Consider the following 13,605-nt stretch of genomic DNA (forward strand, 5'->3'; position numbering starts at 1 on the left):
ACTATCTTCTGAAGGAACATAAATACTCTTACAATTCAATTTTAAATGTACTAGGATCAATTTTTTAAAGTGCTAATTGTGGAATGAAAGACTATATCATGTACAATGATCAAGAGAATGGCCTTTCAATCAGACTGGGCTCCTGGATCTGCTATTGATCAGCTAATCAGCTGAGAAACCTTGGCCAAGGTATTTAACCTCTTTAACTCTCAGTTTCTCATGAGTAAAAAGGGGATGATTGTTGAACCCATATTATAGGGTTGTTGCAAATGAGATGTAAACACATAAAAGCTAATGGTTTGGCATATACTAAAGGAGAACAAATAAATAGGAAAAATATCTATATCTATATCTATCTATATTTTAATTTCAGTTATTCAAACCAGCCATATTTTCACATTAGACTTGGGTTACTGCTAATAGCAACTTCTAAAAAATCTTTGTAGTCAACGCTATAGTTCTCCATACATTGAACCCATGAGAAATGGGATAATTTTGTAACCTCGGAAGCTAAGCATTATTAGAATTTGAAAATTTACCATCACGTGCAGAATTCGAATCCTTCACAGTTTGGGTTAAGTAGAACATCCGTGGGAAACAGGAGCCCCTTTATTTGAACACAGTTAAGGATTCGCAAATACAAAAAGAAGTGTTATTTATTTATTTTTTAAAATAATATTTCAAAATATATTTTTATTGATTTCAGAGAGGAAGGGAGAGGGAGAGATAGAAACATCAATGATGATCGGCTGCCTCCTGCACGCCCCCAACTGGGGACTGAGCCTGAAATCTGGGTGGCATGTTCCCTGACTGGGAATGGAACCGTGACCTCCTGGTTCATAGGTCGATGCTAAACCACTGAGCTACGCCAGCTGGGCCTGTTATTTTGTTAATAACCAAACAAATACTTTGTATTGTTAATGAAATAACAAGTGTGTAAAGAAGAACTCTTGGAAATGGTTGTACTTGAAAATTAGACTGAACAGAAAATAGCGACAGTGACTTTTAAAGCCTAGCCACAGGTTCTTTATTTTAGGGACAAAGGGGTGCTTTTTAACACCGAAATGTTACTAGGAAAGACAGCCATGCTGTGGCCCACCCGGATTCTGCACAAGAATAAGCATAATATACTCCAAACAGAAATGAGTTTGTGTAGCTAAATCTTCCATACATGCTAAAGTTCTGGGCCGGGAATGGGATGGGTCTAAGCCCGTCTTTTGTATGTTAATGTGCTTTCACAGCAAAGGTATGTGAATTAACACGGACTGGAGTATTTTTGAAGAAAGACATTTATCTCCTTATTGCCTTCTGTGAGGCGCTAAAGGAACACTAGGCCTGAACCAAATCTCTTGCTGACCTCTATGGTTTTTGCAATCTCCTTTTCCATAGCAGTCAGGGCAGCCTCCCTGCCAGAGCAGCACTTCTTCAAGAATCCTCTCATAATGTGACAGAAGCATCTGTCATACATATCAACACTATTATTTTCAAAGTAAGCTCTTTAAAAGGTGGCTTGAATAAGAAAAGACAGATTTGCCAACTTGTATGCTATTTTGCAGTGAATGTAAGATTACACGGTGAATGGCACTGCACGGAATGTTACATTTTATTCGGATGCATTTTAAGTTGAACTGGGTAAACAGTGTTAGATGTTTGATTAGTGTTCACATGCAAGATGCAATGATTAGGTATGATTGTTCTTTTAAACTCCGAAACAGTCTTTTCTTTTTAATCCTTTCTTTGATTTCTAACAGATAGTGATAACAAAATTTGTAATTTAAAATAGATTGACTTTGACTCAGAAATTAATTTTCACCTTGCAAATTTACTGATATTTACACTGTATTATAGCTAGATGGTAAGAAAACTGTCTGTAAAAAACATGATGCCAACTCTGTTTCTCTTTGTAGTTAATGATTTTATGCAGACTTTTGCTAAACAGTCAAGAGGTTTGCGTTCTTAGGTAGTTGTACTTAAATGATTATACTTCATCTAATAGTAGTTTTCTTGTTATAGCATTAGCTTTGTGTTTTTCCTCCATAGCATAGATTGGGGACCACTTTTTGTTTGTTCCTTAATATATACAATTATTCTAGCAGATTTTGTTTATGTCCTACTAATTCTCTACCAGTAATTATTTTTTCAATAAGGTTTTCTGTTATTGAGTTCTAATTTTGAGCATGTTTGCTGATTAACTGTGTTGTTTGTTGAAGTGATTGAAGACTATCAATAAAGGGGAAATTTCACACATCACTTTTATTTGAAAAATATTACACTGTGAAATGCTCTTGAAACTGTATGTTTTGACAAGGCCTGCTTCCACTTAAAAGTGTCTAAAGTTGGCAGGCAAGTCTCTCAATCTAATAGGTATTTCACTTGTCATGTTATGTCAAACCGAAATTTTCCTATAGTAATATTTGACTTACTTGGCTCTAGCCACTATTAATGTTTCCTGGAGCTTGTAAAACATCTAGTTGTCACTCTGACCATTTTAGCTTGTTTGTGCTAATGATTTATTTTCATTTTCTCTAGGATAGAGACCTGCAGCTAAGTGGATTTGATTTATAAGAGGGAATCTACAGTCAATGGCCTCTCTCCCCACGTAGCTACTATGGAAATCAGAGTGGTCAATAGGATTTGGTCTGAAAAATAGTGATGACTGAAGATGCTACTTCAATGCATGTGAAGTCAATGGGAGATGCTGGCTGCAGGAAGAGCTTTCTGAGCTGTTGTCGACAAGTTCACCTTTAAGAAATAGGAGGTGTATTCTACCCTTATAAGGTCTTTCTCAAGTGGATACAGATACTTTTGCCTCACTGTAACCGGACAACTAGACAACTGATGTGGGACCATGGCACTGCCCAGATGCACGTGGCCAAGTTATGTTTGGAGAGCAGTAATGGCATGCTTGTTACACAGGGGGCTGGGTGCCTCGTTGACTCTCTGTGTGTTGGCATGTTTGCTTCAGGCTGCCCATGTACTCTCCCAAAAGTTGGATGATGCAGATCCACTGGTGACTACCAACTTCGGCAAGATAAGAGGGATTAAGAAAGAACTCAATAATGAAATTTTGGGGCCTGTTATTCAGTTTCTTGGGGTTCCATATGCCGCACCGCCAACAGGGGAACATCGTTTTCAGCCTCCAGAGCCACCATCTCCCTGGTCAGATACCAGGAATGCCACTCAATTTGCTCCTGTGTGTCCCCAGAATATCATCGATGGCAGATTGCCGGAAGTCATGCTTCCTGTATGGTTTACTAATAACTTGGATGTGGTTTCATCATATGTACAAGACCAGAGTGAAGATTGCCTGTATTTAAACATATATGTCCCAACTGAGGATGGTGAGTTTACTGCAGGAAAAACAGGGAGATATATTTATATCTTTTCTTTTCTATTCTAAGTTTTAACAATATGAATTCACGTGTACTGGTAGCATGCATGGCTTTTCCTGTGGGCATGTAGACATATTTTACATGCGTGCATGCCGCTCTTTTTGTTTATGTGTGTCGGTGTACCTGTTATTTTTTTTCCTATGCCTATTCATTTTCTTTCCTCCACAGCACGTATCTTTAGGTAGAAATGGGTTTCTAATTTCCATTTCCTACCGAATGACTTCTGAGAAGATGCATCAACATTTCTCCATTGCATGTGCAGGCTCAACGAATTGGGGATTTTTCGCACTCAGTAAAAACAGGATTATATCAAGTTAGATAGTGGTGTTGCATGTTACGGCGGTCTGTGATGGAGCGCCATGTTATTTTCTAGTCTTCTATTCATTTTTCAGTAAAAAGAATATCCAAGGAATGTGCCAGAAAACCCGGCAAGAAAATATGTAGAAAAGGAGGTATGTATAAAAGTGGAAATAAAACATGGGGAAAAAGCTTGCAGAGGAAGAACAAGACATTCCCCCTAAGGATGATTTGCTGATGTTGGAAAGTGAACGGTTAGGTGATCTGTGGAATTTAATGAAGCCTGTCAAAGAATAGAAAGATGGTTAAGGAGAGTTCTAGCTGAGTGGATAACAATTACAAAGCTTATTGGTGGTGCCTTGTGTTCTGGTGCTGGTAGCATCCACAGGTGCTGGTAGCATGTAGAGGAGTTGAATCTCTGCTTTGAGTTGGTGTATTGAGGAAAGGATACTTAGGCTATTACATTGCCTGCAAGGAACCCGAGCAATGCTTCCTTCCTAACTGGTCAACTTTTGTTCTCTGAACCCTGTTCTACAGATAGAGATTTCTGTTCCTCGCAACATTGATAAATTCAGTCACAGACGTAGTGTTTTGTTTATTTATTCTTAGCTCCTTCTGAACACCGTATGAACTTTCTCATGTAAGGGTAAATAAGTGATGTAATACTGGGCAATTACTATTATTAGGTAATGTATTTTTCCCCAAGACAGTCTTTTCATTTTCAGTTACTCTTCCAAAAGAGAATGAGATTTTGCAGATTTTTATACTAAATATTTACAGTCTTAAAATTACTTTAACATTTTTATATTTATGTTAAACATTTTAAAACATAGGGAAGAACATGATTCAGAAGCTACAATTAAATCAACCTTCAAATCATCCTCTAGCCAGATTGAGCAAATGTAGACACTGACAGCTGCAAGCTTGCATCTGAATGTATCTTGTCCACACTTTATTTTTATATAACATCCAGTAAATCACTCATAGGAGAGTATGATTTTCTATGGCAGTAAATCATCTAAGTGTTATTTTTCACCCTATTCATAACTTTGTAGAATTTCAATCTTCATACAGAAATCATATTAATATTCAAGTGCTATACATTCTATCTTTCTATGCACTTCTAGTCTCCTGGCTGGGCCAAGTCAGATTTTATTACAAAACCCCTGTGGGGTGGGGAATGACTACAGGTTCTTTTTTTACTGGGATTACATTAGATGGAAGAAGCTTTATGTAACAAAATTCTTGACTTCAGATCAGAAGTATTTGCGTTGAATTGCATTTGGTTTGGTTTTGTTCTTATTCTTATATCTTTGGTTTTGTTCTTATTCTTATATCTTTTGGTCATTCTAGTAGAATGGGACTCAACCTTTATTTTATTATGGATACGATGGTTTGGGTTAAAATTGTAGTATACTTAAGAAGGTGGATATGGGGGCAACAAAGAAGGGTGTTTTAAAACAACTGAAACAAAGTCTCTTGTTTTTCCTCTAATGATAAACACTGCAATAATTTACATCTCTTCAACTAATGTACAATACTGCAGTGGTTATGATTATGCTGCTTATTAAGTATGTGTAATTAGCTAAGTGACTTTCACCTCTTATCACATAGATGTTGATTCACAAAGTCATAAATAAAGATGTTATTGATGATTGCATAAATAGAGCATAATACAAAATATTAACAATAAAAAATGATAAGGGGTACCAAAAGATAAGCTAGTAAATGAGAAAGTGACCTTTCTTCTCATACAATTTCAGAAGGGAATGGATTCATTAGAAAATTCTTTTTTTATTGTTCTTTGGATTGCTCGATCTATCTGCTTTATGAGAGAGTTGGCAAAGAAGTTGTCTTAATTACTTTGGCAAATTTTGAACTAATTTATGATTAGCCTCAGGGCAAAAATCTATAGATCCCTACTTTAGTCTGTGTGGTTTATAGTCCACATCTTTTGTGTTTATGTAGTAAGCATTCTAAAAATTATTTTACTTTGGCATTTATTATATCCTATTAATATTAAATAAATTCTGCTCATAGTTGTTGGCATGTCATATCAACATCTAAATAAAAAGAATTTAATTTTATTTTTTACAAAGTCTTTTTAAAGTAAACAAAACTAAAGTTTAGGGCTTTGACTTCTAAGCAGAGGAGTAGACATTTTCCCCAAACTTTTTTTTTTCTTTTCTATCATGAAGGGTTTATATTCTGCTCATTTCAAGAATTTACATTATCCTAGTTCAAGAAAATATTTAACATTTTGTCTTTGTACATATGCTAATACATATTACATATGGATTACACAGTTCTTCCACAAAAGTCTAGGAGTTTATAAATGATGGTTTAGAAACTATAGGAATAACTATAGTGCATTTTATCTAGATGTTAATGAAATTTGGGCTTTATTATTTTTTAATTGTATATGGTCACCTGCAGAGGCAGATGGAACCTACCCCTGTGCCAAGTGCACCACAATCTTTGCATACTGTACTCATTAAAAACTATTTTTTAATTGCCTATTAAAAGTCATGTGCTATTTAAGGGAGTTAGTAATGAATGAAACAAAGATCCGCCTTCCAATAGTACTTACATTCAACATGGTTTACAAAGGACAAAGCATTGCTTTTGCACTTTAGTTTGTACAGAAGGAAGAAAATCTTTCTTCTCCAAAAGTTGCCTTGCCATGGTTTTTAATTAGGGCTTTTATAATATTTTTCTGTGCAATTGAATAAAAACATATTTTTACCAATAAGCTGACTTTGGTTTAAAACAAACCCCAGTTGCATTTTTTAATCTATCTTTTTATATTTCCCATAATAGTTTTAGCCATATGTTAATTACTCTAGATATTTTTTGAGGGTTTTATCTTTGTAAAATTGAAAGAAAAGATGAGGCTTAAAATGAGATGACTGTCAATGCTTGGCCAGATAGGCTGATAACATGTGATAGAAACTAAAATTTGAAGGACAGACATAATTTATTATAAAAACTTTATTAGAAAGTTGATTTCTATTATTATTATAAAAATAAGAAAGTAGGTTATGAGTTATGTTTTTTGACCCAGTTTCTACTGCTAGTAAGTGGTAGAATCTGATTTGGCCCTAGTTCTTGCTTATATTAGATACACTTCCATAATGTTAAATTTCTTCCAGTAGATAATTTCTGTAGCAGAGACTTGTATCTCTCCGCCCTCCTACTCTCTCATTTTTTATTATTCTTTTGCATATTTAGATATATTGTGAATTCTTTTTATTCTATGAGTTGAGTCTAAGACAGTTTTAATTCTCAAATCAATTACATTGGGTCAACCAATGTTAGCAACTGGTTTCCAGTACTCCGTTTAGTGAATACTTTTATATGCTAGGCATGTTTTTTTAATGTCCAGACCAAGATCCCAACATAGTCTCCTGGCTGCTTTAATTTATGTTTCATTTTGTTACTCTGGTTTGATCTCTTGAGAGTTGCCAATAGACGGTACAATGGTCAAGTTATCAGCAGTAAACATGAGAAGGAGGAACAAGAGCCCCAGAGAATCCACAGACAAATTGATTGGCTCAAGGGTACCCTAGAACTGTGTAACTTTGAATTTCTCTAAACTTTATTATTTTCATAGTTCATTAAAAAAAAGATTTTTATTGATTGCATAGAGGAAAAGAGAGAGAGAGAGAGAGAGAGAGAGAGAGAGAGAGAGAAGCATCAATGATGAGAGAGAATCATTGGTTGGCTGCCTCCTGCAAGCCCCCATTGGGAATTGAGCTTACAACCTGGGCATATGCCCTGACCCTTGTCCTCCTGGTTCATAGGTCAATACTCAAGCACTGAGCCACACAGGCTGGGCTTCATAATTCTTTTGCGATGAATACAGAATATTTTTTATTTCTGCAGTGGCGATAAATTGTTTTTGTTTTTAATTTTCCCCAATTTTTATGTACAGAAAATAATAATCTCAATAGATGGCTCTGGTACCATTCTTAACTCATTGAGCATTTTATTCCTGATTTTCATAGTATTTTACTTGTATATGCTATGTTTAGTAGTCTTTACCTGAGATAATCTTGAATTCACTCAAAAGCCTTTCCACGGATTTAGGGGTTTTTGGTTGTTAGAGACTGATTTTCCCATAATTAAATCTGTATGTCTCCTATCTCTGTTTAGGATTTTAAAAGGAGATTATATTCCAGAATGTTCTTCCTTCTTGCTTATATTTTAAACTAATTTATTTATTCATTTAACAAATATTTATTAAGTTCTTTCTCTGTGCCAATTAGATTGCTGTGCTAGATCCCAGAGATACATCACAGAAACAAACAAACAAATAAAAACAAAACAAAATATGTGCCCTTCTAGAGCTTACATCTCTGTGTAGAGACACATGTAGACAATAAATAACTAAATTTAAAAGGTGTAAGAAGATAAGAAATAAACTATGGAGGTTCAGGAGTACTGGTGTGGAGGGTGAAGGTAATTTTAAATACAATAATCAGTATAGTCCTCATTAGGAAGGAGATGAAGTGGGTATCAAGGGGAAAAGCTAGTGCAAAGGCATTAAGATGAGTGTCTGTCTTATGTATTTAAGGAACATCTAGTAGTATAGCATATCTGGAAAAAGACAAGTAATAAGATTAAAATGATCTGACTTTATATTAAAGAGATAATTCTGGCTGATGTTTGAAAAGTAGATTGAACAAATTTGCCTAAAACCGATTTGCCATCAATTAAGGTAGAATAAATGGGTGGTAGAATGGCTTAGGGGGAGACATAGTAGAGAGATGATGTTTACTTTTGTACACGTTAAAATTCAGGTAACTCTTAGACATCCAATTGTAGACATCAAAGAACCAGTTTGAAGTTCAGGAGTGAGTTCTAGGTTGAGATAACAATTTGGGAGTCCCTGTGATCTAGAAGGTAAAGATTTAAAGTCTTGAGGCTGAGTGAGAACAAACGGAATTCAATAAAAATATAGAGAGAAAAAGACACCAAAGACTAAGCTCTGAGACATTGCAACATGAAGAGGTCTGGGAGCAGAAAAGAAAAGGCAATAGAGACTCAGAAAGTATTTTACATTGAGATGGGAGGTAAACCAATATTTTTTGTTTTTGTCCTGGAAGCTAAGTAAACAAAATGCATCAAAATAAAGAGTGATCAATTCTGACAAATGAACTTTTGTGGAGTACTATGGATCTGACACACTGAAGTGGGTCTAAGAAAGAATGGGAGAAGATTTATAGTTGCTGAGCATAAATATAATGATTTTAAGGAGTTTTGATATAAAAAGGAGCAGAAAAAAATGGGAACACAAGAACAATAGATTGTTTTTGTTGTTGTTCAAGACAGAAGAAATAAATAAATGTTTCTATATAGTAGGAAGGGAGCAATTAAAAATATAGGAGAAAGATAGTAGACTGAAGAATAATGTCCTTAGATACAGATGGGATGTGATAAACAATTGGAGGTTTGGGATTAAACCCTAACCCTAACCCGAGAGCATAAGTAGATAATTTTTTTAAAAATATACTTTATTGATTTTTTACAGAGAGGAAGGGAGAGGGATAGAGAGTTAGAAACATCAATGAGAGAGAAACATTGATCAGCTGCCTCCTGCACACGCCCTACTGGGTATGTGCCCTTGATCGGAATCGAACCTGGGACCCTTGAGTCCGCAGGCTGATGCTCTATCCACTGAGCCAAACCAGTCAGGGCTAGGTAGATAATTTAAATTAACACATAGTTAGGCAAAGTCCATATGTACGTAGGTAGAAATGCTAGTGGGGTTCTAATCTCTTCTATTTTATTTGCTTGATGTGTAATATTAAGGGACATGGAGATAGAATTATAACTGGTGAGCTCTTAATGCATTCTAGCCTTATTAATTTATTTAATATCACAACAATCCTGTGACGTTCTTATTCCCACTTGAAAAATGCAGAAATAGAGGACTAAAGAAGTTACTAGTAAGTATCTTGCCCAAAGATACATAATTTGTTGATGACCAACTACATTTTCTTTGAGGTGATTATTTTAGAAGAGAGGGGACAAAACAAAACAAAATGGCAACTGTGTATATGGGATTTTTGATCACATAGAAAAATTTGCTAATAGAAAAATCATATCTGGTTTATTTGCGGTTTGAAGATAAATGGGAAACCAGATAACCCAGAGATTTTTCTTCAGATCTGTATTAGTAGCCCTGGTCACATGTGGTTAAGTCATCTAAAAGCTAAACAGTTTTAGTTGTAATTCTGAAATGAAATAGATCTAAAGGGCTATAAGTTTTGAAAGAGCAACATCTATCGTTCCATTGTTTACTGACAAGCAGAGGGAGTCTCCTGAAGCAGATGATTAAAAGACCATTGTAGTTGTCCAACTCAATTTTTCTGGAGAATAAATACTTTTAGAAACTTACAGAAATTGGGGTTAAGTTGAAAACATTTAAGACATAAGCCATCAGCAAAAAGAGTTATGCCACAAAATAAATCCTTTGTAGAAATGGCTTTCCTTTCTCCTATCCAGTGTAATGACACATTTTTTTTTAAATGTATTGTTTTCACATATAGAACATACTATTAGCTTAATCATTCTGATGCAGTTTTTGGTCTAATTCACTTCTATATTACTTACCATTACATATTTTGTTGATAATCTTTTTTCCTTTAACATTTCTCCTATAAATACTCCTCCCGTCATCGTGGTACATGCTAAAGTAGTTTAGAAAATGACCACTCTAGTGTGGGAGAAGGATTGGGGGGCTGGGTGCAAAAGGTGAGGGGATTAAGAAGTACACATTAGCAGTTAAAAATAGTCACAGGATGTAAAGTACAGCATAGGGAATACAGTCAATAATATTGTAATAACTATGTATAGTGCCAGATGAGCACTAGACTTATCAGGGAGACCACTTTGTAAGTTATATAAATGTCTAACCACTATGCTGTACACCTAAAATGAATAGAATTTGAATGTCAACTGTAACTAAAAAATCACCCTAGGATTTGATAATCTTAAACTCTGGACTAGATGTGGAAGCATAATTTTTAATCATAAATCTTTACATAGCTCTTTATCAGTAGAGAACTTTAGAAAATGCTTCCTATATTGTTTTTCTAGGGCTGCTGTAACAAATTGACACAAACTGTGTGGCTTAAAAAGGCAGAGATTTATTCTCTCACAGTTCTGGGGTAGAAATGTCCAAAATCAAGGAGTTGGCAGGGTTGGTTCTTTCTGGAGCCTCTGAAGGAGGAGAATGTCCCTGCCTGTCTCCTAGCTTCTGGTGGTTGCCAACAGTCCTTGGCTGCCCTTGCCTTGTAGTTACACTGCTTCAGTTTCTACCTCTGTTGTCATAGGGCTTTCTTCCCTGCGTGTCTCCCCGTGTCTCTGTGTCTTCACATGACTTTCTTATAAGGACACCAGTCATAGGATTTATAACCCACCCTAATCCAGTATGATGTCATCTTAAATACATTTGCAAAGCCCCTATTTCTAAATAAGGTCATCGTATTATATTGCCAGGGATGCTCTGGCAAAGTACCAGGAACTGCATGGCTTAAACAGCAGAACATTTTTGTCTCATGGTTTTGGTGGCTTGGAAGTGTGAGATCAAAGTGTCAGCTGGCTCCTTCTGAGGGCTGTGTGGAAGAATCTGTGCTGGCTCTCTCTCCTTGGCTGTCTTTTCCCTGTGGCTCTTCACATGGCATTCTCTTCACATGTGTGTGTGCTGTGTTCAAATGACCCCTTTTCCTAAGGACACCAATCATATTGGATTAGGTCTGCTCTAATGACCTCGTTTATCTAATTAGATCTATAAAGTCCCTAATTCTAAATAAGGCCACATTCTGAGGTACTCAGGATTAGGAAGTAAACATATGATTTGGGATTAACACAATTTAGTCAAATTCGGAGGTTTTAGTTGGACATGAATTATTGAAGGACACCATGCACACTTCCACTTTTTGCGAACTGAATGCCCCCAAATATCTCAAAATGGTGTTATCATTATGCCCATTTTATAGGTTGGAAATTCATTGCTTATTGGGCTTAAATAACTTACCCAGGAACAGGTGGCTGCTAGCTAGGAGTGCTGGGGCTTCTTTCCAAATCAAAAGTAAAATGTCATGTTATATTCAGTCCCTCCCACAGACGGAGATTCTCTCTGCTCTCTTGATAAGTTTCTTTAATTTATTTTTAAATATTTTTTTCTGTGAAGATAGAGTACTATGCATTAGTCTAGCTACTTTGAAATATCCAAGTGTTGAACTCTGTGTAGACAAAATGATTTAGATTTTTTTCATCTTTCCCTGAATTTTAAGTGTTTTATCCAGCTGGTTACTTCCTTGAAAACATAGTTTTAGTTAAAATTAAGATCCTATCAGTTTAAAATTGTAGTAGCATTGATTTTCAGTTTTGTTTCATTCATCATATTTAGGCAATTAGATGGAAGCTCTTTTTAAAATGATTTTTAACTTAAGACCTCTTTCTTTGTTTACTGTAATCCATTTCATGTAGTATCCAGGTAATGATAGCATTTAGAGCAATTTAATTATAGCCCATGATTTTCATTAAAGCATGCAAAATGTTGCAAAATTCAGTTTTAAACAATGCCAAAAGGAAATCATAATAAAAGAAGCTGTAACCATAATGATCATTTTCAAAAGTAGAAAACCTAACTAATCAACAATGGGCTTAATTTTCTGCTTCTCCTTTTAGGTGTGAAGGAAGATATCTCCATTCTCCCCACCATCCCTTTCCTTTGAGGCAATATCTTTGAAGCAGTTATGCCCAAAATAAATGCCATATTGTCTCCTAGTCTTAGGAGGTTAATACAAGAACTCCTTAGCTCTCACCTCTTCCTCTCACAAAAGAGTTCCTGTTCTGTTTCCTCAAAAAGCTTGGGCTCCTCTCTTAGAAGCTTCTTTCAAAGTTCCTCAGAGTGGAAGGATAAGTGTACAGAACAGATATGACAGGAGGACAAATGTGACCCTGCCAAGTAGATAAGATGCATTTGTAAATATAGCTGCTCACAGAAAATTCTACCAAAAATAGAATTATTAAGAACGTGTATGCCCCTTCTGATTTGGGTTCCTAGGCCTCTTAGGAATATATATGTCCTTATGAAGGGGTCTCTGGAAAGAGGAATGCCCATAGCTAGGGCTATGTCTTCATTCCTGCTATGTTCCCACTCCCCATCTTCCTCAGCTCACCATCTTTCTAGATAGTGAGCAGGAGGCCTCAGTTTGCAGCTCTGAGCTTCATCAGAAAGATGTAATATATCCTTTTGGCACAGGAATACACAAGCCAGACAGATCCTGATGTTTCTGAACCAGGCAGCCGCATAGCCAGCCAGTGCTCCTCTTGACCTACCCCAATCCCCACCATCACACACCTCCATGCTCCCACACTCCTGGTCCACCTGGGCAGCTGGGCTTACATTTCTTACACATAAAGAGAGAACACTGCAAAGGTTTGCTTGCAACAAAAGAAACAATGAGGGAGCAAGGAGATTCTGTTATTTTAAAAAACTTTGGAAGTATTAACCGCATTTCAATGAAAACTGAAATTTCTATAAATCTGGATTCTGAAGAAAAAAATTTTCTATGATGACCATTTAAAATATTTTGTATTCCAACTCACTCTGAAAGGCCAAGAATGAGATTTTTTGTTTTTAGGTTATGAATAAAAATCGGCACAGTTTAACAAAGGACATTTTGAGGAGGGGAAAAAAAACAAACAAACCACAAACAACACTATAAATCCTTATAGAATATTTACTGGGGCCTCAGATTGTCATTAATGGAATCTTTGAACATCACAATAATGCTTCCCTCCCTCCCTCCCTTCCTCTTTTCCTTCCTATTATTTGTGTGTGTGTGTGTGTGTGTGTGTGTGTGTGTGTGTGTGTGTGTGAGACTTTGCTCTGCTTGTG

The 13,605-nt window shown here is 35.9% G+C and overlaps 1 protein-coding gene across 6 annotated transcripts in view; it reads left to right on the plus strand.

The window, feature by feature from the left end:
• Positions 1 to 2,848: 2,848 nt before the first annotated feature.
• The window catches only part of NLGN1 (neuroligin 1), a 698,104-nt gene continuing 687,347 nt past the window's right edge, over positions 2,849 to 13,605 (plus strand). For 3 of the 6 annotated variants that reach the window (XM_054713732.1, XM_054713734.1, XM_054713735.1), the window contains exon 1: positions 2,849 to 3,341. In XM_054713732.1, the coding sequence (XP_054569707.1) occupies positions 2,849 to 3,341 (493 nt within the window). Of the gene's footprint in view, positions 3,342 to 3,784; positions 3,845 to 13,605 lie in introns of all 6 variants that reach the window. The other 3 variants (XM_054713731.1, XM_054713733.1, XM_054713736.1) reach the window with 2 other exon arrangements.

The sequence above is a fragment of the Eptesicus fuscus genome, chromosome 3 (genome assembly GCF_027574615.1).
Source record: "Eptesicus fuscus isolate TK198812 chromosome 3, DD_ASM_mEF_20220401, whole genome shotgun sequence".
In the NCBI taxonomy this organism is placed as follows: Eukaryota; Metazoa; Chordata; class Mammalia; order Chiroptera; family Vespertilionidae; genus Eptesicus; species Eptesicus fuscus.